Below are 24,678 nucleotides of genomic sequence, written 5' to 3'. Positions count from 1 at the left end.
ATGGTCATACATGCCTCAACTGCAATTCTATCCACAAAGTATTGGTAAATGGTTGTTTTCACAATCTCTTATAAGAAATTGCTGTTTCTAAGACAATGATGCCAATCAGAATTAAAGAATAAGTTGACTTAAATTCTGGAAATCCAAAGAAAGAAGAAACAAGAAGTAGACCTGTACCCAGTTCTCCAAAACCAAAGTATGGGAAATTGAGTAATTCAACTGAGTAGAGATGACTGATATGTAAGTTTTGTTTGCTTCATTTTTGTTTTTAAAACCAAGAATCTAAAGACAAGGAGAAGCCAATTGTCTTTTAATTTCCCAGATTAGGTGAAGAGTAACCCAATTAAATGCATACATATTAAATATCTAAAGACAGTTTTCGTCTTACAGATGTCAGCTTCAGAAAGCTTTAACAACTTCACACCAAGAAGCAGTCGTTCAACCAAAAAAATTATTTGCCTGTGTATCATTCAGAAGTTGACATTCTACCTTTTTGGGAAAATAAGAGAGAATTTGCCTATAAAATATAAGGTTGGATACAGCTCTGTTGGAGCCATAGGGCCAGTATTCAAGTACTGGTTTGAACGAATAATTTGGATTATATTAATTGTTATTGCTCTCAAGGAGAACCACTTGTTAGTTTACATACAATATATACATATTACTATATTATATATTAATAATAAAAAGCTGGCTTTATGAAAATAGTGAAAACGTCAACTGTACTTCTCTAAACCCATCCCTATGTTAGATTTTTTAGTAGTGTCAACCCGTTTGGGATAAATGAATACTAGTCCCATCCCAGTTACTACGGTGATACCTTCTCTAAAAATTAAGCAAGCTAGTGTACATTTTAGGATGGATAGAAAACAAAATGTGTTATCAAATGTCATACTATCATGTGGTATCATCATTAATTGGCTATAGGACAAAGCGTATCATATTATTCTTACCTTCTCACAAAGCTGCAAAGCAATTCTACTTCTGAGCCTTCCTAAAGATGAAACAGAGCAGTAGAATGACCCGGGAACGGCTCTAACGATCCAGCTGAAAAGATGACTGTGCTATTGCTGTATGAGGGCTCTATATGAGAAGTAATGTAGAGTGACGCTCTTCAACTGAGAAAGGCAATCCAGTAGGAGAGAGAGAACCTTACTTGGCAGAGATGGATAGGACTTTGAGGTTACTTGTCCATCCAATCCATGGCAGTGCAGTAACTGGAGGTGGTCTCTTGACTTGGGTTCTAGGACTCTTCCATTATACACGCTGCTTTTCACAAAGAGGATGAAACAGCTGGGAAAATACCTTCACCATAATTCAAGTCAAAATATAAAATCGTGAATGGTTTGAGTAGGATTTCCAAATCCACTCAAACTCACCTATGCCTTAGCTTATGGGTTCAATAAAAAAGAAGGTTTGAAGGGGATTTTCATCATTCATCAGTTCCTTCTAAGTCCTTTTACAACATCTCAGGCCAAGACAGATAGAAAAGTCGCCCACACTCTTGCAAGTCATAAAGCAAGAGTCGGCATCTGCCATGGCCTAGGCACCATCTTGGTCTTTCATGGCACCTAAATCAAGTGGCCTGGAATCGTCATGGGATTCCACGTTCCGTACCTTGTTCAGTGCTCAAGAGTCTGAGAAGAAAACACTCAGAGAAGTGCCAAGTTTATTAGAGTGAGAGAGTACTCCCCTCACATCGTCACCAGCAGACATAGATCCCACAGATGCATGCCCTGACCACACACCAATAATTATGGAAAACCTCTCGAGTTGGAAGATACCTCAGAGGTCACCAGGTTGACCCTCTCATCTGACATGCTAATCCCCCTTAAACATCTCCCTCCAGTGGACTGAGGTCAGATTCTGTTTAACTTGTAGCCGGGATGGAAACTTTGGTCAGCCCTGGATCTGCGCTCTGGAAACAGAGAATGTTTAAGTACTATGTGGTAGTAGAGGTAAAGTTCCTTGGCTTTGGCCCCACTTGTCCCTTTTCTCATGAGAAGAGATTCTCAGAGTCCAGTGCAAAGTCCCTCAAAATCCCTCCACCAAGCACAAAGCACAGAAAGGAGGTTTGGGACTAGCGACTGGTAGCTGCATTTTGTCCTCGAGTTTCCAGAAGGTCTACTTCTTGGTCCACAGAAGGCCTCTGTTGCAGGGTTCTGGGGCCAGCCCTTTCCAGGAACATCCTGTCCTTATGCTCGGGGAATTCCTCCCAGAGAACAGCTAGGTCTGCTGTTCCACCAGCTGTAGTTTGGCAGTCTTGACTCGGTGGGCTTCCTTCAGGTTCCGTGCACGGACCTCTGGGTTGGAAATGAACTCCACTTGCTGCACAGGGAACCAGCCTCGCTCCCCATCTGAGAGTCGCATGCCCTCCAGCCAGCCTAGGGGCACAGGGTGTGTGAAAAGAATTACCTGGGACAGACCCATAATAACTCCTCCTGGATCTCCTTCCCTAAAACTTTTTGAATGGTAAGGCTGAAAGGACTGGAGAGCCCCCAGCACGGGAAATTAGGCCTCCCAATTGTTAACCCTGGCTGTTCTAGGTCTGGCGAGGTCTCTAGCTGCCTACTCCCGGGCCTTGTCCACTCTCATGGGTTGAACTGTGTTCCCACAAAATATATAGTTCTAACTTCAAAATATGAAGTTCTAACCGCAAGTGCCTCAGAATGTGACCTTATTTGGGAATAGGGTTATTCAGGTGTAATTAGTAAAGTAAGATGAGGTCATACTTGAGTAAAGTGGGCCTTAATCCCATATAACTAGTATCCTTATACAAAGAGGGAAATTTGGACACACACACACATAAGGAAGAGGCAGAGACTGGAGTTAGGCTACCACAAGCCAAGGACTACCTGGGGCTACCAGAAGCTAGAAGAGGCAAGGCAGGATCCTCCCCAAGAGGTGTCAGAGGGAGCATGGCCCTGCCAACACTTTGATTTTGGACTTCTGGCTTCTAGAACCATGAGAGAAGACACTTCTATTGTTTCAAGGAACCCCATTTGTGGTACTTTGTTATGCAGCCCTAGGAAACAAATACACCCACCTATAGTACCCCAGCTCCAACGCCCAGCTTACTCACGGGTTCTCCCTCTTACCATCGCTGCTTTGCTGAGTCACCATCACCACGTCTGCCTTCTCTAATGCCAACTCATCGTTCTCCCGGGGTTTGTAGGCTCGAAGGCACTGTACTTGTGGGGAGTCTTTGGAAGAGAAGAGCGCGAAGACAGGTTAGGAAAGGCGAGTGACTGGAACACTGAGGGGGAACTACAGGGGGAGGTTGGGAGGTTGGGAGGACTCGGGAGAGAGAAAGTTCAGGCTTTAGAAAGTTACAAACAAATGAGACAATCCGAAAAATCTTCATCCTCTACGAGGAAACAAAATGGTCGAAAAGGAAATGGAAATACCGAAATATTAAAGAACCAAAAATTCTATTTCTCCAGGGAAGATAAATTGAGAAATACCTTGTGACCACCTTCTGTGACTCGTTATTACAAATACCCACATTCTGCTGAAGACCCATCTTCCCTCTGTTACCTTCCCTGACTCTTCAGTCCTCAATGGATTCTGAATTCCTTTAAAACTAATCGTCCAGGCCAAACCATTTACCTCTTATCCAACTGCTTTGTGTATGCGCTCTGCCTCCCCAAACAGATTGTAAAATCTGATCCTGTGACTCACTCTTCATTTCCTTCCCAGTACCAGAGGTGGGACTGGAAGAGATGCAAGTCGAGGGGCCCCAGGTATGACCAAATAAGGTGCCTAATCCCCTTCAGCTTCAGTTTCCTCACTTGTAAATGACTGGGTTGATCAAGGTGATTCCTCAGGGAATTCTGGATTTTCTCTATCTCAGTACTTTTGTGAACCAGAGGAAATTTCCATAGTTTGGAAGCTTAAGATAACAAGCCTCAGAGGACTCCTGACCCATAAGCATTCCATCTTACGTGGGTTTATCGCTCTTTCTACATTACCACACTTCGCTGGTTCCCTCAGAAAACAAACAGAACACTGCATTATCATCTGCACTTCTTTTTCTAGAGCTTATCTCCTTCTGCCATTTACGAGATGACAGCGAAGGAGGAAGCATCATCATCTTGCCTTCCTTCCAACTGGGGACCCGAAGGCCAGCAGACAAAGGGTCACATAGCAAACAAGTTAGTAGAACTCAGTTTACAGCCTGGTTCTCCTACTTCCTTTTCCAAGGTTCCTTGTATTTGTTTGTTCTTTTGAGTTACCAGTGTTCCTTTGAGTTCAGTTCCTCTCTAGATACCAAAGAGGGAATTCTTGCTAGAGGACAAGTGTGGGGCTTATATGAGACCCAGAAATCCAGGCTTCACATGAATGCAAGACGCATTCGTAATACGTGTGTGTGTCTGTGGCTACCTGTGGGCACGTGGCAGCCTGGGCTAAGGGCAACCTGGTCTCAGGTCATTCTGTACAGGACAGGGTGTGGTTAAGACAAATCAACTAGGTTGCTATTCTCCCACAGTTCCCACTCCAGCCCTATTTTCTCCCCGTATTTCCCCAAGACCTTTAAGCAGATGAAATCTAAGCAAAATAATAACAGGATAGACTTAAGGGGATAAATATTGAAAAAGAGCAAATTATTGCCCAAGGGAGAAAGAATATGGAAGAGGAGGCAGTACCATTGTGGTGAGTAGTTTTAAGTGGGTCATCTCAGGTGCTTAAGCTCCAGTGGCCAGACTTCCACTCTAAAATTCTGGATAGAAGCAGTAAGTGGGAGTCTCTCAGAGTTACCACCCAGCCTCCTAAACTTCTACACGCAAAGGTGACTTCCAGTCCTGCCATTTTTCTCTCCCTCTTATCCCCTCACTCACCATAACACTCCAGAAGGTCCAACTCCTCTCTGGGCATGGCCAAGGCTGAGATCCATCGAAGCTTCTCACTTCTGAGAAAACAAAGCAGGGTCAATGCCTCAACTGCAACTCTGGGGTGTGGGATGAAGACCAATGATGGGGAAGGGAAATGACTGTGGGAAAGACTTGTCTGGTTCAAAAAGTCTAGTTCAATGACATCTAGGACAAAAGTCAGTGGGACTTTGCTTGCTTGGAAACATAAGAGCTTGAATTGTATGTTGTGTTTATCACCCTTTTTCTCCTTGTCTTTCCAAGCCTATCCCCTTAATGGCATATCTTTCAAGTGGGGGCGTAATGGCAACTGTCAATTACACACATGAGATTTTCCGTTTTGTATGGAGCAAAATGTTCATCTCAGTTTAGGTTCCCTCTATCACTTTGCATAATTCTCGAAACTCTATTGCTTACCTCCCTTCCATCAAATATCTCAGAGATGAAAACTATTGTGTACTCGTAATTAGGTCAGGGAAATATATCTACTATTTTTTTGGTCATGCAATATAACCCATACTAATTTTGTAATTATCTGAAGGATTTTGTATTATGTTAGCTTCTGCTTCCAAAAACACTGGAGTCATTGCGAGCTGACACTATTTCTATTCCAGGAAGATGCCGCCCAAAACACTAAACAAAGAACATGAATCTGTATCTGATTACTTGACTTTGGTGACATTTTGTATATAAACCCCTATATCAGCCTCTATGTTCCATAAGTGAAGACAGGTACAGTTGACCCCACCCTGAGGTGTCTTCCAAGAGACAAAGCTGAAAAGTGTCTACGACACAGGGATCCTTGGACCATTTGGTGTCATGTCAAACTTTTTAAGGAAGAAGCTTCTAATATCTCTTATAACAGCAACAGTAGCTATAGTCTTGTAGTTGTTCCTTATTTTAGGCATTTTGTACCAGATTTTACAGGTATTATTTTAATACTCTCCAAAATGTATGTATCTGTGTGTGAATGTATTATTGTTATTATTATTATTATTATTATTATTATTATTAAAAAGATGAGCAAATCAAAGTTCTCAACACTATAGATTTCTGCTCAACAGAGGACTGGGATGGAAGGTGGGAGGAAGGCAAGCTAAAGACACCCCAGTGCTTGTCTTATTCACACATATGTCCACCAGCCTTTGACACTGAAGAGTTTCTGGCTTATACACATGGCCATTCACTCAGGACATCAGTAATTGAACTCTCTAGTTACTCCATACCAGCCCATCTCTTCTCTGTTGTTCGCAGATTTTGTCCCTCTTGACTGAAGAACATAACACAGATGCTAAAGTTTGGTAGCAGCTCTGTACCCTTTCCCACCATCTCTTACAAGTTGTCTATTAGCTCTAAAAGTCTGGGTTTGGGTTTCTCTAGGGAGGTTCTCCAGTCCGGAACAGAATCAATAGTGCTGTGGCTGTGTTCTGGGCACATTTTCTGCCCTGGCCCCACTTCCTTCCCAGCTGTCCTTCCTCCCCCGCTCCCTCCCCCAGCTCCTCTGCCCAGCCCCATCTCACTGGGTCTCAGTGCTGAAGAGGAACTCGGCCTGGGTGCCCTGTGCGTTGTGCAGCAGGAAGAGTCGGAAGAGGTTTTTGTGAGGCCCATGTAGCTTCATTTCACACTTCTCCCCTCGGATGGAGGAGAAGGGAGCGTGGTCAAACACCAGGAATCGGCTACCCCTGCAAAATACAATGCCTGTCAACTCGACTCTACAATGGTCAGACTTCGTCCACCCTCGTATCTTTGGATTCAAAATCCCTATCCTTTGCAGCTTGCAAATTCTCATAAAAACCATGAGATGGTGCCACCTTGCTCCCAAGACAGTAGCTCCTGAGTCCCCAGGGATCTGTCACCAGTTTGGCAAACCACATGTCTAGTGCAATGAATACTTCGCCACTTTAAAGAGTTGGAGAGATAGAACCAACATAAATTTTCTAAGCCCTTAGGACCAAAGAGTTAGGATCTGGAATTGGCTAAGAACATCTAGGCTAAGGCTGAGTCCAGCCCAAATAAACGATTTGAGAATGCGGTAAGCCAGTTTGCGACATTTTGCTCTGTGTCTTTAACAAAGTACGAGTCCTGCCATGTGATCTCGTGACAGAATTTGGTGGGATCCCCTTTCTTTCTTTTCTCTAGGCCATGACCTGCATTCCATGGGTCGAGCCATCGAGAAGGGCTCCTCTAGGAACATGAGCCTTTTCTGCCCCTTTGAGTCTGCCCTCTTGCCTCATCCCACTCCCCTCTTGTACTATGGCTTCCCATTCTAGTCACTGACTCTCGGGGCCGAGACAGCAACAGGCAGTCATTGAAGAGATGCAGGTGGACTGGACGTGTGTTCAGTTTCCTCCGCAGCCCTGGGGAGAGGCTGAACTCCAGGGCTGTCAGCTCTCCACTCTTCACCAGCCAGCGTGACTGCGAAATGAGCGGGAATATCTATAGTGTAGGGAAGACAGGAAAGGCACTGTCACAGACGGGGCAAGCGCGAGCCTGCCTCGGTCCTGCCCTCCCCACCATGCCTCTCCTCATGAGCTCCACCACCGACACTCACGTCTTCCACATCCTCCGTCCTGCTCATAACCCATCCGCCGAGACTGCCCCTCTCGGAGCCTACCTACCACTGTCTGTGCTGTGCAGCACGCACGTCCACAGCTCAGGCAAATGGAAGGTTCAACCCAGGACGGTGACTACGTGAGAAAGCTCAGCCCAGGAAGCTTGAACTGAAGGGGGTTTGGCAGACCCCAGTTGGGGCATGTGAGGAAATAAGGCAGGGAACAGGATGCTGTGTGTCTTAGGAGTTAAAAGATTTGGGCAGTTCTGACCTTTCTTTCTCTAATTATAACCACAGACCTGAGAGGAGCACCTGGAGTCATATAAGGAGAACTGGGTGGGGTCTGCTTGGGGTTGGAAGTCGGGTCAAGGTAAGGGTATTGGACTACAGTTAACATGTGGCTCAGGGATTCTCCCGCTCTTCCAGGGAAGCAAGGACGGTATCTGCTCTGAGGTGGAATTTGAATGTGGAATGTTTATTTACATTGCATCTTGATGGGAGATCTTGGTCCTCTATTCGGAGTTAATTTCACGTTGCTTTGGTTAGACTAGGTGAAGACTTGATAAAATACTGAATGGCTGAAGCACCAAACGTATCTTTACAAAGGTTTACGCTGGTAAGTTCTCCCTCACCTGCCCACTTCCCAAATGCACTTTCTCCCCCTCAGGAACCCCCCCCTCAGATGACCACTGTCCTTTAGTTCCCATGTATCCTTCTAGGGTTTCTGCAGGTATACACAAGCAGACAGAGACACAGGTTTGTATCCTTCTACTTTTCCACCAAAGATAACATGCTATAATCCACACAGGTCTGTGTCTACCCTTTTTCACTTAATAACATATCAGGGAGATTGAAGACATTTGGGTGTCCCAGAAATAGGATGGAAGAGAAGGCACGCAGAAGTAAGGGCAGAGACTGAGACCGTGCGAGCAAGATGGTTCTACATCAGAGGGTGACCTGCGGGTGATGTTTAAGTGAAGCTTCCCAGACGGGGTGGGGTGCAAGGGACTGACTCACTTTGCACTCAAACTCAATCTTCTGGCTCAGGTAGATGAGCTCCTCCGTCCGTCGCATCCTCTGGACATTGTTATTGCAGTCCCGGATCAGCTGCGTGTCGAGCAGGGTGAGGAGACAGGAAGAGCACTGCGTTAGAGGCTTTGACCTTGGAGTCCCCTGCAAGAAATCTGGAGGGTGGTTGTGACAGCCTCCGTTTTTTCCTGGCAGGCTGGGATTGTGTGAAGGCAGCAACAAATTGAAGTTCCAGGCCTCTGGTATACCTCGTATGACCTGACAGGACATTACTGGGTGGAGTGAAGGTAAGATTTAATCTCGGGATGGTGGTAGTGAGAGCATAGTCCCTTGGTGTGGACTGTCCTCAGTGTGGGAAGGAGACCGGGTGGGAGGTTTGGGGGGGGAGGGTGTTTGGAGGTTTGGTGGGTACACTGGGGTAGCTGAGCAATCCCATTAGCACGGTCCTGTGCTCTCTGGAGTCATGCTGTGAAGGCCAGTCATGGGGTCTAAGCGGGGGTGGTAGCTGCTTACCTCTTCCAGGGCATGATGTGCCTTTGTGGCCTCTGCTTCCTCTGAAGAGCCAGGCTGTGTTCTCTTCAGAATATTCTAGAGAACAAACAGTAGGCAGGAGGCAGATGGAAAGAAGGGATGGGAAAACAGGAAGAGGGAATTGAGGGTCGGCTAATGAAGTCCAAGAACGAAATTTTTGCATCAAATTCACCCTGAGGAAGAAGGGTGTGGGAAGGGGGGAGAAGGTTCACACCGTCCACAGGGTGTGGAAGAGGGGCAAAGGAATGGGCAGTTCCGTGCCTTGGAGCTCCCTGAGATTATCCCCTTCGGGTGAAGGGGAGAGGCCCAAAGGGGGACCGCGGTACCTGGAGCAGCAGTTTGAGACGCGTGATGCGCTGGAAGGGCAGGATCAGGAAGGACTTGAGGGAAAGGCGTTGGCAGACGGGGTCACTCTCCAGCTTCTCCAGGACCTCTCGGAAACTGCTGTTGCTGTTCCTGTGTGGGCAGCGAGCCTCTAGTGAGGAGGGACACGGGGAGTACTGGGCACACAGTGAAGGCTCAGGGAGTAGAGATGCAGTGGAATGTCTATGGCGGGGGCACCTGAAAGGTAGGGTGGGGGTGGGACCACAGAGCAGGCACAAGAACGTGTGCTTTGGGGATACTATTTGGGGTCGGGGTTTGGGGGTTTCAGGGCAAGATCACTGCAGGGCCCACAGGGGGACTGGATGGGGATCAGGTCTTACAGCAGGCCTTGGAAGGTACGTTCCTGGTAGGTCTGGTTGGTGACATAAGGCAGGTAGACCCGGCGGAAATTGGGAGCATGGTTCAGGACGACATCACACACTTGGAAGGTGAAGATGTTGTTCTCGAAGTTCTCCTCCAGGTCTGAAAGGAACCTGCACAGCATTCACACAAGTCTCCTGAGACTCGGGAGCCTCACGAGAGCAGGTGGCTGACCCCTCTATACCTTGAGTCTGTGACTCCCTCCTTCTATTAGTCAGTAACTTCTATTGACCGTTCTTAGCTCTGTGCCCCTGCTATGCTCTAGAGTTCTCTCCAAGGCAATCCCTAGTTTGCCCCTGATAGAACCCTCTGATCCTTATATTCCATTTCCTGTTCTTCTTTTGAGTCTGTTCTGGTTTTCTGATCTCTACCCGTTTCCCACGGCCCATCTCCAGCGCAGCGCCTGCCTACGGTACATCCGGTCCCCAACCCAAGAAGCACTTCCCATTCATTTGTCGATCCAAGAACGGATCTGTCACCCACACACCCTCTCCTCGTCTTTGCTCTCCCTATTCCCACAGCACTGGCAATCATGAACGGAGCAATGAGAGGGCTGCTGAGAGAGAGGGGAAAAAACAACCAATGGTTTACAGGCTAAAGACACTGAGGCCGAGGGAGTGGTGTTTGGGAGAAGAGGACTCTCACGTGGTGCTGACTTCACGCACGTCCTGTAAACGAGAGAAGAGCCACTGGTATTCCTGGTTGGAAAGGGTGGCCCGCAGCGGGGCTGAGAGCTGGAAATGATCCACGGCCACATGCAGACTGCGTAGGTAGGAGGCCTCCGACACGATCAGTTCAAATTTGGCCTGGGAGGTTGGAGAGGAGATTAATTTAAAATAGGTATCGAGTCCCCAGTGTACGTGAGCCACTGGGTAACATTCTAGGGGCAGAGCAGGGAACAAGGCAGCTCCTGTCATAGCTCACAGTCACATCAGAGCCTAACCTGGTGTCAGGAGAGGGAGAGAGCACTGGAGCTCGAGACAAGAACGTGTCCAAGCCCCTACGCGTGTAAGAGAAAAGGATGCTTTCAAGAAGCATAAAATAAATGGAGTGTTTTTGGAACCGAGTATTTATACCGAAGTAGTGGCAGGAGATGAAGCTGGGGAGGCAAAGAGAGAGGTCTGGAGGATTGCATAAACAAGGTAAAACGTTTTGGACTTAAGGCCATGGGAAGATTAGAAGAGGCTTTACGTAGGGAAATAACCTGATCAGATTGGGTTCTTATAAAGGTTATTTCTGAGCACGATGTGGAGAAAAGAGTAGATGGGGCAAGGCAGCCATATTAGGAAACTGCCATAGTCATTCCAGGTGACAGATGGAGGTCTGAACGGCCATGGGGGTGGGGAGAGGTAGGCCAGCTTCCTAATTATTTAGGAAGGAGATTACCTGGTTGTTTGCTAGAAAAGGGGGCTGAAAGAGTAGCCAGAATCACAGTTTAATGCTTCAGTTTTTGAGTTTGGTAACGGACTGAACGGCGGACTCACTGAGCCAGAGAACTTTGAAAGAGGGACAGATTTAGGGGATGAAATGGCGGACTCACTCACTGAGCCAGAGCCCTTTGAAAGAGGGCAGATTTAGGGGATGAAGGTGATCTGGGGTTTGAGGAGAAATGGGAGGAAGCAGGATATCTGAGAAGCAGATGGTGCTGCTGTGGTGTCATGGGGATGGTCCAGCACTTGAGAACTTATTTGGAGGTTCCAGCAGGGGGCGCCACGGCTCACAGCCCTGTCCTCCTCCCGCGGGGCCGCTCATGCTCTTCCTCCAAGCCTGCGGCTTCAAGGTAGATGCAGGGACAGAGAGAGAAAGAAGACACACACCCCTGGGTGGAGACCCTCACGTACACCAACACGTAACTGGGACGCTGAAGGCGCACTTGAGTACAGGCTCCAACATTCACGGACTGACTTGGTGCGGCTCTCTTCACCTCACTGAACCTCGGGTTTTTTGTCTTTTTGTGTGGGTCACTGTACCTACACAGAGACGCTGTGACAGTCAAAAGAAATGGGGTTGGTGTGAGCACCTTATAGACCCCAGAAATACTATTTTATGAAAGGACTGTGCATATAAGCACAGAGGCTTCTCTTCTCAGAAACGTCAGACGGAGCCGGCCTGGGAGGCCTGATGGACTTCCCCGTGTGCAGGAGTTGCTGAAAGACAGCTAGGGTTCCTAACCTCTCCTGTTGTTTGGTCCATAAGTATCGGGCAATCACTGATTTTCTACATATCCTCCATGTGCTTTAAAAGTTGAGGTCAGTATAAGGCCCCCAAGTCTGAGCTTCAAAAACCCTCAACCTTTATAGTTGCCTCTGTTCGGCTGGTTTATCCCTGAGTCCTTCTGGCCAACATCTGACTCCTTCCCGCCTCCGAAAGGGGGAGAGTATGGCACTAATATACATCAAACTCTGTACCAGGCACCACGCCAAGAGCCAGATACGGATAATTCACTTACACCACAGCAATCCTGAAAGTAGACCTATCCTCAAGTTTTAGACAAGGAAACAGACTTGGTGAAGTTATAGAACTTGCCTAAGGTTACACGGCTAGCAAGTGGTAAAGCCAGGATTCAAACCCAGCTTGGCCTGACGAAATCAAAGTACAGTAGTAAATATTTTTTGAGTGATTGCTATGTACTAGGCACTTATCCTTTTTGTGACCCAGTTTCACAAATGAGAAAATAGAAAGAAAGATCAAGTGATCTGGCCAAAGTTAAATAGTCAGCAAAGAGTAAAGTGGGCTCCACGACCGGGTCATTTACTCCAGAACCCAAATATGTAACATGATTCCATGTTCCAATGATGCCACATTGTCTTCCTGGGAAGAGAGGTTCTAATCCATATTTCAGATTGATTATTAAGAGAAGCTCTCCATGTGAAACCTATTCATGGTAATAACGTAACATCAAACAGCCTCCAATACAGTCTTGCCACGGGGTGTAAGGACCGAGCCAAGACTGATGGGGATTCCAAAGCCCGTATGAGACCAGTGGACCCCAGGACAGCTGCCGGGGATGCAGCAAAAAGCCACTCATATGCTTTGGTGGAAGAGAAAAGCTTCAGGTAGTGTGGAACCCCAGGTGAAGAGGGAAATTTTAGTCTAGCCTGAAGCAGCAGTGAAGGGATTAATTCCACATTCCTCCCAACAAATTCAGGGGCATGGTCACTTTGTGTGAGACCCCATCGATAACAGGTAGGAGGGAGCAGCCCACGCCCTGCAGAAGTGGGGAGGAGGGCCAGTGCTAACATCCCAAAAGCCATCCAGACACATCAGAGTGGAGACGAGCGACAGCCGCGGCGTGCACGGGGCGTGTGGTGAGTGTGGAGGGGACAGCCTGGTCTTGCTGGGGGTTGTGGCAGTGAGTAGGAAATCAGGAGGAGACTTTGCTCTCCCTCCTGCAGGCCCATCCCCCGCCCCACCCCCGCCCCGCTGGGTACCTCTTGCAGTTTTTGGTCTTCGTGGGTCATGGAGAGCAGCACGGTGCTATTGCGCACCACGGGGATCTCCTGCCACAGGGAGCCACTGGAGGCCACGGACAGGCGCTGCAGGTAAGACTCTGAGGAGACCAGGGTCCTCCGGGGCTGCCGGGGGGAGGCGGGCCCAGTCACCTCCCCCAGGCTGTCCAGCCGCTGCTGGCTCTGGATCTCCTTGTTCAGAACCACATCGCTGTACTCCTGGTAAAGCAGCTGAGCTACAGGGGCGAAGAAGCGTGGCGGAGGGAGAGAATTAGGGAGACAGGGATATTGAGGCATAAAGACAGAAGCCACCAAGCTGCTTCTGGCTCTCCTGGAAATCCTGTCTCCCTGAAGAGATCACAGCCCCACTGAGGAAAGCCATGAGCTCTCGTCTTGGGCAAAATGCCACATGGGTCTCTACTTCTGTTTAAGGTACTCACAGGAGTTGATGAGCTTTGAGCGGCGTCTTGCAAAGCCACCCATTACCTCCTTTGGTTTCTTCTCCCTGTGGAGGCAAGAAGGGCTCTCGGTGCTTGCTGGCCACTGATGCAGAGACGCCCCAGGGGACCGTAGAGGAGCTAGCCTCCAACCTTTGGGACGTGTGCTGGGCAGTGAGGGCCTAATCCCCTCAAGAGGCAAGCTGTAGCCTGACCCACTTTTGGTAGCTCAGAGCTGTTTTGGATGTCATGTTGAACTTTTACAGGGGGGTTATTTCATGGCTAAAGAACCTAGGAGGACAGGAGAGTCAGACCCAGCTAACACCCAGGTAGAGAAAAGATGCCCTTACCCTGGAATCCTGGTGTACATCTCTTCCCCTCCCTACCCCTGGAAGACACAGCACCCCAGAACCCTTGTCAACAAATGGAAATCTCAGTATCCTGAGAAAAGACAGTCTAAGTGTGTCTGTTAGGAGAGAAGGTGACTCACCGAAAAACAATGGTGTCTGAAGGGCCAAGGGCTTTTTCTACAGCTGGACCTCTTGTATCTGGAAATGGAAATGGTGAAGTCACTGAGATTTTAGAGGGACGTTCAGAAAGCCCAAGAAGGTAAGACCTGAAGCAGGAGATGTAGGCATCTGAGGGAAGAGAAGGGCTCAACTGGGAGTCTGTGCAGCAGAGCAGTGCCAAAGTAGAAAGCACTGAGGACACTATTACCGGGTATGTCCCCATCCCCGGCATCGGATGTGAACTAGGCGAGAAGAGGATGTCTTCTCTACTAGTAGGAGGACATCAAGCAGATGTTAGTACCTGGAAAGTGTGTGTGTCGTGGGGGGGAGAGGGGAAACATCCACAACAACCTTGGGAAAAACAGGTACACAATAAAGCACCACCACGGCTGAGTGACAGAGATAGAGGGGAGGGAGGAGGAGGAGCACTACAGGGAGCCCAGAGAGGTTTCCAAGGGCTTCCCTCTGGGTTGACATTGGGTACGTGGATGAGTGAAGCCACCAGAGGGACAGTAGAGGCCCTGGGGACAGAAGAGGGATAAGGTGGTAAGAGCTGGCGAAAGCTTGGTCCGACATGAGTGTTACTATGATCCTTGGTCCTTGCTTACCTGAAGAGCCCTCAGGCAAGATGGAAGGTCTGCGCAGGCCTTGCCGGTTCCAGCCCTTGTGCTTACTGGATCCCTCACCAGGATCGGCAACCTGTCCACTGCTGCTCTCCAGTGGTCTCCCTGGGTCCCGCCTGTGGGGCCAGCTGGATGCCTTCTCCAGATGGGGATGGCTGAGTTTTTCTGATTGCCTTGCTTGGCCTAGATCCAACCTCCTCAGGCCATTGGCTCCTTCCTGAGGGGCTGTTCTTCTCAAAGATCCTCTGGAAGAGGTCTCAGACTCTTCTGAGGGTCCTGGTTCAGAGGGGGGTCCCTGGAGCTCCAGACTCCAGGGTGTGGTTGGGGAAGAGGGACTTAGAAGGGTTGCCACGTTGCTGAAAGCCATGCCAGGGGACACTTCACTCTTGCTCCTGCTGGTGGAGGCCAAAGAGTCTGTTGATCGGCCCATGGCCGGGGGCCAGGAGGTACGTCCAACAGAATGGGGAGTGGAGACTGTCCGCTCTTGACAAACAGGCCTTGGCTTGCCCTGACCCCCTGCATTCATGAGTTCTCCCTGAGTGCTCCTACTCCTCCCCCTAGACTTTGGGGGTAACGGGGGTGGTTCAGTGGGAAGATCCATAATAGGGACAGGGGGTAGAGGCCTGTAGATCCTTGGACTACTAGAAGAAGAAACAAAATGGTGGGGCTGGGACAAATCAGGAGTTGGGGGTAATGGCTTGTTATATCTCAGCCTGCGGGAGCAGGTCTGAGTAGGGTGGGGAGTGTCCGGGGTAGAAGGCAGAGGTCGGTGCTGCCTGGCCACAAGGGGGTCAGGAACTGGGGGAAGTGGGCCTCTGGGGGGGCCATGGAGCCCTGAACCTGGGGCCAATGGAAGAGGATGGCCACACCGCCTCAGTGTGGGAACTCCTGCGTGGAGATGGCTGTCTCTCTCTACCATGGCGGGGTGGACATGCCTCTTCTCTGGAGGAGGAGGGGGCAGAGGTTCATGGATCCTCACATCTACAGAGACAAGGGGTGGGGAAGAGCCATAGGCAGGAGACTCTGGGGCAGAGGCTGAAGTGTGTCGGAAGCCGTATGGCTGGGTGCTACAGGCAGGACTGGATCTTTCCAGATTTGAAGTGAATTCTTGAGAGTCCTGCCCCAGAGCAGATAATGAACTAGGGGATTCTGGGATGATCCTGCAGTCCCTACCACTTTTCCTGTCCCTTCTTGGGATCACAGAGCCATAGATGGCGGGTTTGGGGGCCCTCTGGGGCAACTCTGAATGGGAGAAGGAAAGTGATAGTCCCAGCAGGTCCGGAGTTGGCTCTGTCCTGTGAGAGCCTGGAAAGGAGTTGCTCCTTAGGTGCTGGACAGCCCCTGTAGAGTGGCATAGGGGGCTCTGAAGGTTGGCCCAGTTGGAGCTGGTGGATATTTCCATGGTGGCCTCTGCAGTCAGGAAGCCACAGAGGGCAGCTGGGGGAGTCTCAGAAGCCCCATAGTTAGATGTGTTGTTAGTCCAAAGAGATGCTCTGGAGGTTTCTGGGGAAGGTAGAGCAAGAGAGGGCTCCCTCCTGGGAGAGGCAACTAGGGGGCTGGCAGATGCTGATGTCGTACTTGGGGAGACGTCGGCCAGACTGGAAGAAGCGGAATCTGGTGTCCTTGGAGGAGCTACAGATGTACCGGCAGAGACCATCTCGGTCCCCTGGCTGAACGCCGCCCCCTTGCCCAGCTCGGATCCCTCCCACTGACCATCCTGAGCTGTTTCTTGGTCAGGTGACTCCCCAGCAGGAAAAGAGCCAGGTAAAGAAGCGGGCTGGCAGGACCATCCTCCTGGCTCCAGTGCAGGAGCTGGAGCTTCAGGGGATGGTTCCTCAGCCCTAGGCTCCTTCTGAGTCCCAGGAATACTGGTCATGGGGTAACAGGTGTCTAGAAACAAGTCGCAGGGAGAAGAGACCTCAGAGGCTAGCGGAGCCAGTGTGGAAGGACCATCACGTGCTTTCCCATCTTCTGTACTTCCCTCTCTGTCCTCTTCCCACAGCGGGTCCCCATCCCAATTCCCCAACTCCTCCTCCTGCCCCTCCACTGACATCACTTCTCGCTGAAGACCTTGACCTTCTTGCCTTCCGGTTACTTTCCCTGATCTCTCCACCAAGCTTTGCTCCTCCTCATTCTGAGCATCCACGCTCCTCTCCTCTGGGCCCCCTAACTCGCTCTTCCCCTCCTCTCCCTGCTGCAGATCTCGTGGGCCCTGGGTCTTCCTCTCCTGCTCACTACAGTGCGGATCTTCCACTTCCCCGTAAAGCCCCATTCTTTCTCCTTGTTTTGCAAGCATCACGTCACCTTGTATCTGCTCCTGTTTTTGCCTTTGCTCTCCCTCTGTACCATTAACCTGCTCCCCCTGTTCTTGCCCCCCTAAATGCCCATCCTTCCCCACAGTTCCTTCCTCCTGGAAGTCCGCTTCCGCTAGTCCCAGCTCCTCCGGCCCCTCGGTGCCCAGAAGGCACACGAGTCCCCCTCTCCCTGGACTTTCTGCTGCCTCCGTAGACTGCAGCTCTTCCCCCTGCCTGACCAAGTGCCCTGGCTCGTGGGTCTCTGCAGTGTGCTCTTCACAGGAAGGCCCAAATCCGGGCTGAGCAGAGGTGTCTGGAAAAGCTTCCTCCTTTTCTTCTGCATGTCCAGTTCCCCCAATCAAAGAAGTGAGTTCTGGCCTAAATTCCATCTCCACTCTGCCACCCAGCTGACTGGATACTGAGACCATGTCTGGATGTTCACCTTGAACAGGGCAGGCCCTGAGCTCTGCAGGAGCTGGTGTCCTTGCCTGTCCAACGCTCGGGCTCTGAGGCACTGCCTCCTGGTGCTCTGGGGGGTCCCCTGTCTCACCCACAGAGTCTTCCTGGTTGGTCTCTGCACCTGCAGGGGCTTCCTCAGGGAAGGAGGTCATACTCTCGGTGGCACAGCTATTCACATCTCTTACGTCTTCTTGCTGGGTGTCCGAGAGTCTGCGTCCCTCTGCCCACATGGAGGATGGCTCCCAACCTTCTAGAGCGTCGGGCCCCAAGGCAGTGGTCTGACTGCTTCTCCTGAGAGCTTGCGGGGTAACACTGAGCTCTGCTAAGGCAGGGATGGGAGTCGAGGCCCCGTGTTGGGGCTCTTCAGCCTCCATCAGGGCTGAGCCCTAAAGAGGAATAAAACACAAAGTTTTCATCACTCTTTCTGCTTCTACCTATCAAAGGAACAGACCCTAGAGAACAAGAGTGGGACATTGATTTGGTTCTATTTCAAGTCATTCTTTGAGACAAAAGGTACTCAACAGAGTAAGTAACGTATCACTGATTTATTCATCTAATAAATATTGACCAAGTGACCTCTTTAAGGGCAGGGCATTCGGCGGTAAACAAGACAGGCCGAGACTGTGTCCTCATGGAGCCTGCAGTCTTGTGGAGGAGACAGATAATAAATGATTAAATTAGAGCGTAAGACCATTGTCAAAGAGCACGGAGCACTCCCAGTGGTCATTACTCTCTAGACTGTATTATGTCATACCGTCTCTCCCCGTCTATTCTCTGGACACCAAGCATGACTCAGTCCTGTATAACTCCCAGACACCGTGAGTGACACACCCTAGATCCAACAGCCCAGAGAAGCAAGAAGGGGGATCTTCCTCCAAAGCTGCCGAGAGCATTCAAACCCTCCTGGCCACCGTAGCCAGTGTCCAAGGTACTCAAGTGGAGTGACCTCCCTCTGTGCAGTCTGGACTTGACTCATTACTTTCCATAGTATCTAGCAGAGCCTTGTAACTAACTGGCAATTCTGTATTCCATTATAGAAGCAGCTGTTGTAGGGGCGCCTGGTGGCTCAGTCAGTTAAGCGTCTGCCTTTGGCTCAGGTCATGATCCCAGGGTCCTGGGATCGACCCCCACGTCGGACTTCCTGCTCAGCGGGGAGTCTGCTTCTCCCTCTCACTCTGCCCCTCCCCCCGCTCTCTATCTCAAATGAATAAAATCTTAAAAAAATAATTTTAAAAAAGCAGCTGTTGTAAAGTAGAATGATAACTAGACTTACTGGATTAGAACTGTAGCAGACACATTGCATACCCCCTTCAGCCAGGTCCATGACACTGTGCTCCCCTCACCAGCTTACTGCCCCCTGCTTTCAAAAACCTTGTAAACTCTCCCCATCATTTCTTAAAAGTTTGACCTTCTCCTCTGCCGTCTCACTTCCAGCAGAAAACATCATCTCCCACCTTGCAAAGAATTTGGAAACCCATAGAGGGGAACTGCCTCAGTTCCTGGCAACTCAGAGTGCCCTCAGTTTTGCTTTCCCCATTCCCGCTTTGATGGCCCAACGGGTGTCCCTCCCCTTACACACCACGTTCTTTAGCTTGTCTTTTTGGTCACCTTATGCGATAGATTTTCTCTTCTTCTCCCACCACCCCTCTCTGTCGGACCCATCCCACAACTGAAGCATGACCATGGCTTTCTCATCTACACTGTGGAAGGAACTGTTCATACCTGAGGTCCTCACCTCTTCACATCTCACCCGCCTCCATCCCGGCTTCACTAAGCACCAAACTGCCCACCTCCCCCACAATCGCCCATATTAACGCCAAAGGACACTTAGTGTGGTGGTTCTTGTCCGTGTCTGACACTAATGCCTTTGGATACACTCTTTCTTGTTATTCGTGAGAACCACATGTTCCTGGTTTAGCTCCATTAAGTTTCTCCAGTCCTCTGACCAGGTGACTGCACTCCTCTCCATAGACTTTCCAGCTCTCATTCACATCACTTCTCCTTCACAGCATTTATACAATTACAATTATAGTATGTATTTCAATTGATCATCTATCCCAAATAGTAGGTGGTAAGTTTCACCAGATCAAGAACTACATCCATCTTGCTCGACTGTCTACACCTACACAATCCCTGGCCCATACTCCGTGATCGATACATGCTTTTCAATGATGGAACATAATTCTTGTTTCCCTCCTGGCCCACCTTCCCCAGATGGAATGTGCTGCCAAGTCCCGCTGAGCCCACCTCCTGCTTATCCCCTGAGTCTGTCCACTTCTCTCCATCTGCACTACCGGACCCTGGTGCGCTCTCCGGTCCTGTCTCACCCAGGCCACTGCATCTGGGGCACAGCCTGGCCGCTGGCCTCCACACAGCTCCCCTTGCCCTGTAACCAAGGCATCCTCTACACTGCGTGGGAGGGATTCTTCAGTGCCCCACTTCTAGTTTCAATTCTCCAGTAGCCTCTGACTGCCACTGGGATGAAACCCAAATATTCAGCCTGGGTTATTTGCCCTCCACACCTGACCTCTGCCTTCCCCTACAGGGGCCTCAATAGCTCTGAGCACCCCCGCCCATGCCTGTGCCACGGGCCTCCTGGTGCGCTGTTCCTCTGGCTGCAATCTTCTTCTGCCCCAGCGCACCCTTTGCTTCTCTCACACTCGCTGCACTTGTAATTACATATTTAATGTCTATTTTCCGGACTGGAGCATGAGCTTCCACAGGACACAAATGCTGCCATATTAAGCGCTCTGTCTCCCTGCTTGCAGCTGAGTTTGCCCTCCACAAAGGTCTACTGCATGCGTGAGGAAGGGGAGAAGACGGAGTTAAAAGCATGTTGCTCAGTGTTTACTTCTGCCTTGTATGTATCTTGCTAATTTTGCTCACTGTCATTTTAGACAATCGTAGAAATCATTTAGTTTACTTGAATGCCCCATTTTCTTATCTTTAACAGGGGTTTAAATTCTTTCTTTGTAAGGATTTCTAATGAAAACTAAGTAACATTAAAAAGTATGTTGTGAAATTTGAGGGTCACAGAAGTGTTAGGGATGGTAATTACCGTTGAGGAGAGACAAAGTATAAAAGAGAAATACAGGATTTCTGAGCTGGAGGGACCTTTAGAGGCACACAGAAGATGTGCCTCACTTACGGTTGGGGAAACTGGAGGTCCCATAACCTAGACACTTGCTCAAACTTCTTAAGCAAATGGTACAGAGGGACTCAAACCAAAGTCTCCTGACTGACGTCTACTATAGGCAACCAGAAGCCCAGCTGTGAGAAGCTGGCCGGTCACTGGCCCAGAGAAGACCCTGGGGGCTTGTGGAACCCACAGCTGCCTGTGGACCTGAACGTTTTTCTTGTCTTCTCTAGGCCAAACGTGGAAGCCCACCACCCAAAATACCTGCTGTTTTGCTGAGCTACTGCACAAGCATATGCCCTTACACAAGCACGCTTGCACGAGCACCCAACCACACACACACACACACACACACACACACGATAAGCCGCCCTTGCTGTTCCTATGCAATACAGCCTGACATAACCAAACGGACAGGTCCCTGGCCACCCTGCAGATGTAGTGTGTGACAAGTTCCCGGCCACCCCATAGACGCAGATACCATCTATATGGGGCAAAGAGCTGTGTCTAACATAAGCATACTTGTGTGGAAGGACTTTTATGTCCTTTTCCAGTTAACTGCCACGGTGCGTGATTTGCTCCCTATTTCTAGAGCTAAGTACAAAATACTATAATCACTAGATGATACTGTGACATGACCCTATTCTCTCAACCACACGTTAAATACTATAGTTGCTCACCGTAAACATTTTCTGAAACTTGGCTCCTACCTGCCTAAGGAGACTGTGTGACTTCGCCTGAAGCTTCCCCTCACCCACATCTGTACTGTCCTGGCCCTACACCCAAGTACAAGCGCAAGTCCTCAAAACAAGCAGCCCCTGAATACATGTGTCTGCCTGCTCTATTCGGGCTGTATCTCTGTGCGCCCTGGGGCACGAACATCTTCGGTTCCGTTCGGGTTACACGATGCATGTCTGTCTCCTACAAGCCCACTGATCCTACTTCTAACACCGCCTTTATCCATTTGGAAATACTGGTGGTCACCCGATTCAGCCACCATTTACCACAAAGGAAGAACGTACCCTATGCCCCCTATACCTGACCCTGTCCTAGCGATCTGATTGCAATCAGGCATGACAAAGCTGCAACGTGAGAAAGCTCAAGGAAGGCTGCAAAACACGGTTCCACTTGCATAAAGGCATCAGGACGGAGCCTTTCTGCATTGCCCATATGTGTTAGTTACCTCCTCATCTCCTTCTCCACCAGGGGTGAATAATCACTATTTATCTGAGCACAGGCAAAGACGGGGCATGGCATCGTGGTGATCCGGACTTCCTCCAGACCAGAAACATTTTGCATCCGCTGACCCCAGCCACATGCCACTTCTTTCAAGACAAGCCCCAAGTCACTCTAGTAATACAGTGTGAGACAGAGCTCAGTATCTCCTTTGGAGCCCCCCAGTACCTGAGCACTTGTCCATTTCTAATCATCAGACCGAGAATTGTATTTCAAAGATAACCCCTCCTCCCCATCACACTGCTTGCTCTTCGAAGCGGTGTTGAGCGCCATGTGTTTTTTTTAAGGATCATGCCTCCTGGATTCTGCAGCAGGGTCAGGTTCGAATATTCTGACTGATACCACAAATCACTGCGATACTCTTGAAATTACTACTGAATTTACACTATTGTCTATACTGCTGCTCACATTAGGAAAATACCTCCCAAATCAAAATGTTCTCATTCTGATTGAGAAAATAAGACCACCATATAGATGTATGGCTTTATTCACTGTTTGACATTATTGCCCCCAATGTTACAAAGATAGGAAAATGAGAGTGGTTTTCTGGACCACTAACTGCTAACACCTGTGTTCTATCCACCTGAGGAAAGCTCCACATTCCAATGAAAACTGTAATAAACATCTCTTATCTGTTCCCTAACGTCTGAAATTACCACGTTATCCACTGTCTTGTAGACCCCATCAGCTGACCCTGAACATCAATGCTGATGTATGCCCCACAAATCCATCTGTGGCCCTGGTGACATCCACAGAGATAATGTGAGTGTGAGCGGCCTCTTTGTGTCCTGAACAGAGACCCTGAGGTGACCTTGTTCTGGTCCACCTTGCAAACACTATAAATGACCAGCTCCTGTGCACTCCACAGACACAGTGATTCATCCCCGTCTACACCAAATGCTGTAAGTCACCTGTTTGAGTCTACACCACTGACACTTGAGCAACACTGCTCCTGTTCAAGCCATGATCCTGTGTGTGACCCCGTTCTTGTCCACACCATATAGTGACTGACCACTCCAAACACCACGAATGACATGCTCCTGTCTATCCTACAGACGCCATGCTTAACGTGGCCATAGACAACGTCACACAGAGTGTTACGGGAAGTCATACACACTGGGGACCCCTGATATATGACAACTCCTGACTATATTTAGAATTACTGTATTCTTATTGTTATTTAAATTCAATTAGCTAACATACAGTACATCACCAGTTTTTGGTGAGGGATTCCTATGCATACCTCCAGACTTCTCCCTGTTCCGCACTAGGATACTAACATGCAATCCTCCTGCCAAACAGTCTCTCTTAGAATTGATACCCCCATCCTTCCTCCTCCCTGGTCCCCAAGAACCCCCTCAGTAGACATGGCTTCAGTTTCTGTTAACCCAGACTGGTTAACAACTGATCCCCACTTTGCTAGGGCCTAGGCCAGGAGCTTCTTCCCACTCCAGGTGTAGCTAAAACAGGAAGCCTAAGAAAGAGGCCACATCCGGAGCTGTTTAGCTAGGAGATGGGCTTTCTGGATTAGTCCAAGGATGCAAGACCAGAGAACGCAAGTCGGGGAGCAAAGGAGGCAAGAAGGTGGAAAAGAAAGTTCTCTCCCTGGTCTGACACACCCTTCCCCCTCAATCTGACAAGAGTCCTGGCCAGAGTTCACTTCTAGGTAGACAGGAGCGCAAATCTGTCTTGGGAATCCAAGATCCAGGAAGGGGACAGGGCCTGAGATCTGAAAACCCACTGGCGTCAGGATTAGCTCTCCTGGGACAGCCGTGCTGGAAGACAACCATAAATGATGCTCAGACTAGCCCTGTTCTAGCACCCACACCCCCAACTCCCAGCTCAGAGTTCCCTTCCCACCCCCCAACGTCAGAATGCAAAGTCACCATTAACATGAAGCTTTGGAAGTTCTTGGAATATATGGGAAAATAGGGTGGGGGCAGGGCAGGAGTCATTTTTAAGAGTTCAGGCGCCTTGGCGAACAGGGAGAGGCGTGTACTTAGACATACACAGTCTGCGAATCCAAAGCAAGGTAAATGAAGGAAGGCCCAGGCCTGGGTGAAAGAGAGAGAGAGAGAGAGACAACAAAATCCGTCTAGATAGGGAATAGGGCCACAAAGGGAATCTCAGTTATTCCTCCCTTTGGGGGGTCAGGTTTCCCCAGAGCAGGAGACTTTGAAGGAAGAGCCCTGATTATTGGCCCAGGGAACATCTGGGGGCAGGGTGCCCATTTCCAAGGCGGGGACCAGGCCGGAAGCAAGTTTTTCAGGCAAGAGCATTTCCTTCAGCTTCCCTCGTCTTCAGACCAGGGTACTCAGTCACACACCCCGAACTCTGCCTATCTGCCCTGCCCCCCATTTCCGGAGCCCGTGCCCCGCGAACCCGCCGGGCTGGCCCCAGGGTGAAGGCCCGGATTCGCGTCCTTCCCGGCCCTCCCTTACCTCCGCCGGGGCTCTACAGCCGCCCGCCCGGAGCCGCGAGCCGCGAGGGAGGAGGGCACCCACCTGGGCAGTGTCACATGCTGTCTCGGCCCAAGAGTCCCCTCCGGGTCCCAGGCGCCGGCCGGCCGTCCCCCACGCAGGCCCGGCCGCCCGACCGCCCCACCCGCGGCCCGCCCCTCCCCGCCCGGCCGGGAGGGAGGGATCTGCCTCTCCTAGGAAGTTTCAGGTGTGGAAACCAGGGACACACCTTCCTGGGGGAGGGGCAGCGCCCGGCTGCGCCCGAGCCCCATTGGTGTGAAGGAGGCTCCCGCGTCAGAGCTGGGAAGTGGCGGGCGGGCCGGGAGGGGAGCCCGGGGCGCGGGGCGCAGGCG

At 50.0% G+C, this 24,678-nt stretch overlaps 1 protein-coding gene across 1 annotated transcript; it reads right to left on the bottom strand.

The window, feature by feature from the left end:
* Window positions 1–1,374: 1,374 nt before the first annotated feature.
* ARHGEF5 (Rho guanine nucleotide exchange factor 5) lies at window positions 1,375–24,450 on the bottom strand. Its single transcript, XM_026479093.4, has 15 exons — window positions 24,371–24,450; window positions 14,727–17,880; window positions 14,100–14,157; window positions 13,613–13,677; window positions 13,155–13,408; window positions 10,369–10,529; window positions 9,684–9,836; window positions 9,306–9,435; window positions 8,962–9,036; window positions 8,437–8,526; window positions 7,147–7,304; window positions 6,389–6,550; window positions 4,839–4,909; window positions 3,099–3,203; window positions 1,375–2,384 (listed from the first exon to the last, which is right to left on the bottom strand). The coding sequence occupies exons 2-15, from the start codon at window positions 17,866–17,868 to the stop codon at window positions 2,227–2,229; spliced, it is 4,782 nt and encodes a 1,593-aa protein (XP_026334878.1). The 5' UTR covers window positions 17,869–17,880; window positions 24,371–24,450; the 3' UTR covers window positions 1,375–2,226.
* Window positions 24,451–24,678: the final 228 nt, after the last annotated feature.

This window comes from Ursus arctos, unplaced genomic scaffold (genome assembly GCF_023065955.2).
Source record: "Ursus arctos isolate Adak ecotype North America unplaced genomic scaffold, UrsArc2.0 scaffold_3, whole genome shotgun sequence".
NCBI classification, from domain to species: domain Eukaryota; kingdom Metazoa; phylum Chordata; class Mammalia; order Carnivora; family Ursidae; genus Ursus; species Ursus arctos.
Note: the sequence above shows the minus strand (reverse complement) of the source record. Positions and strands in the feature narration are given on the sequence as shown.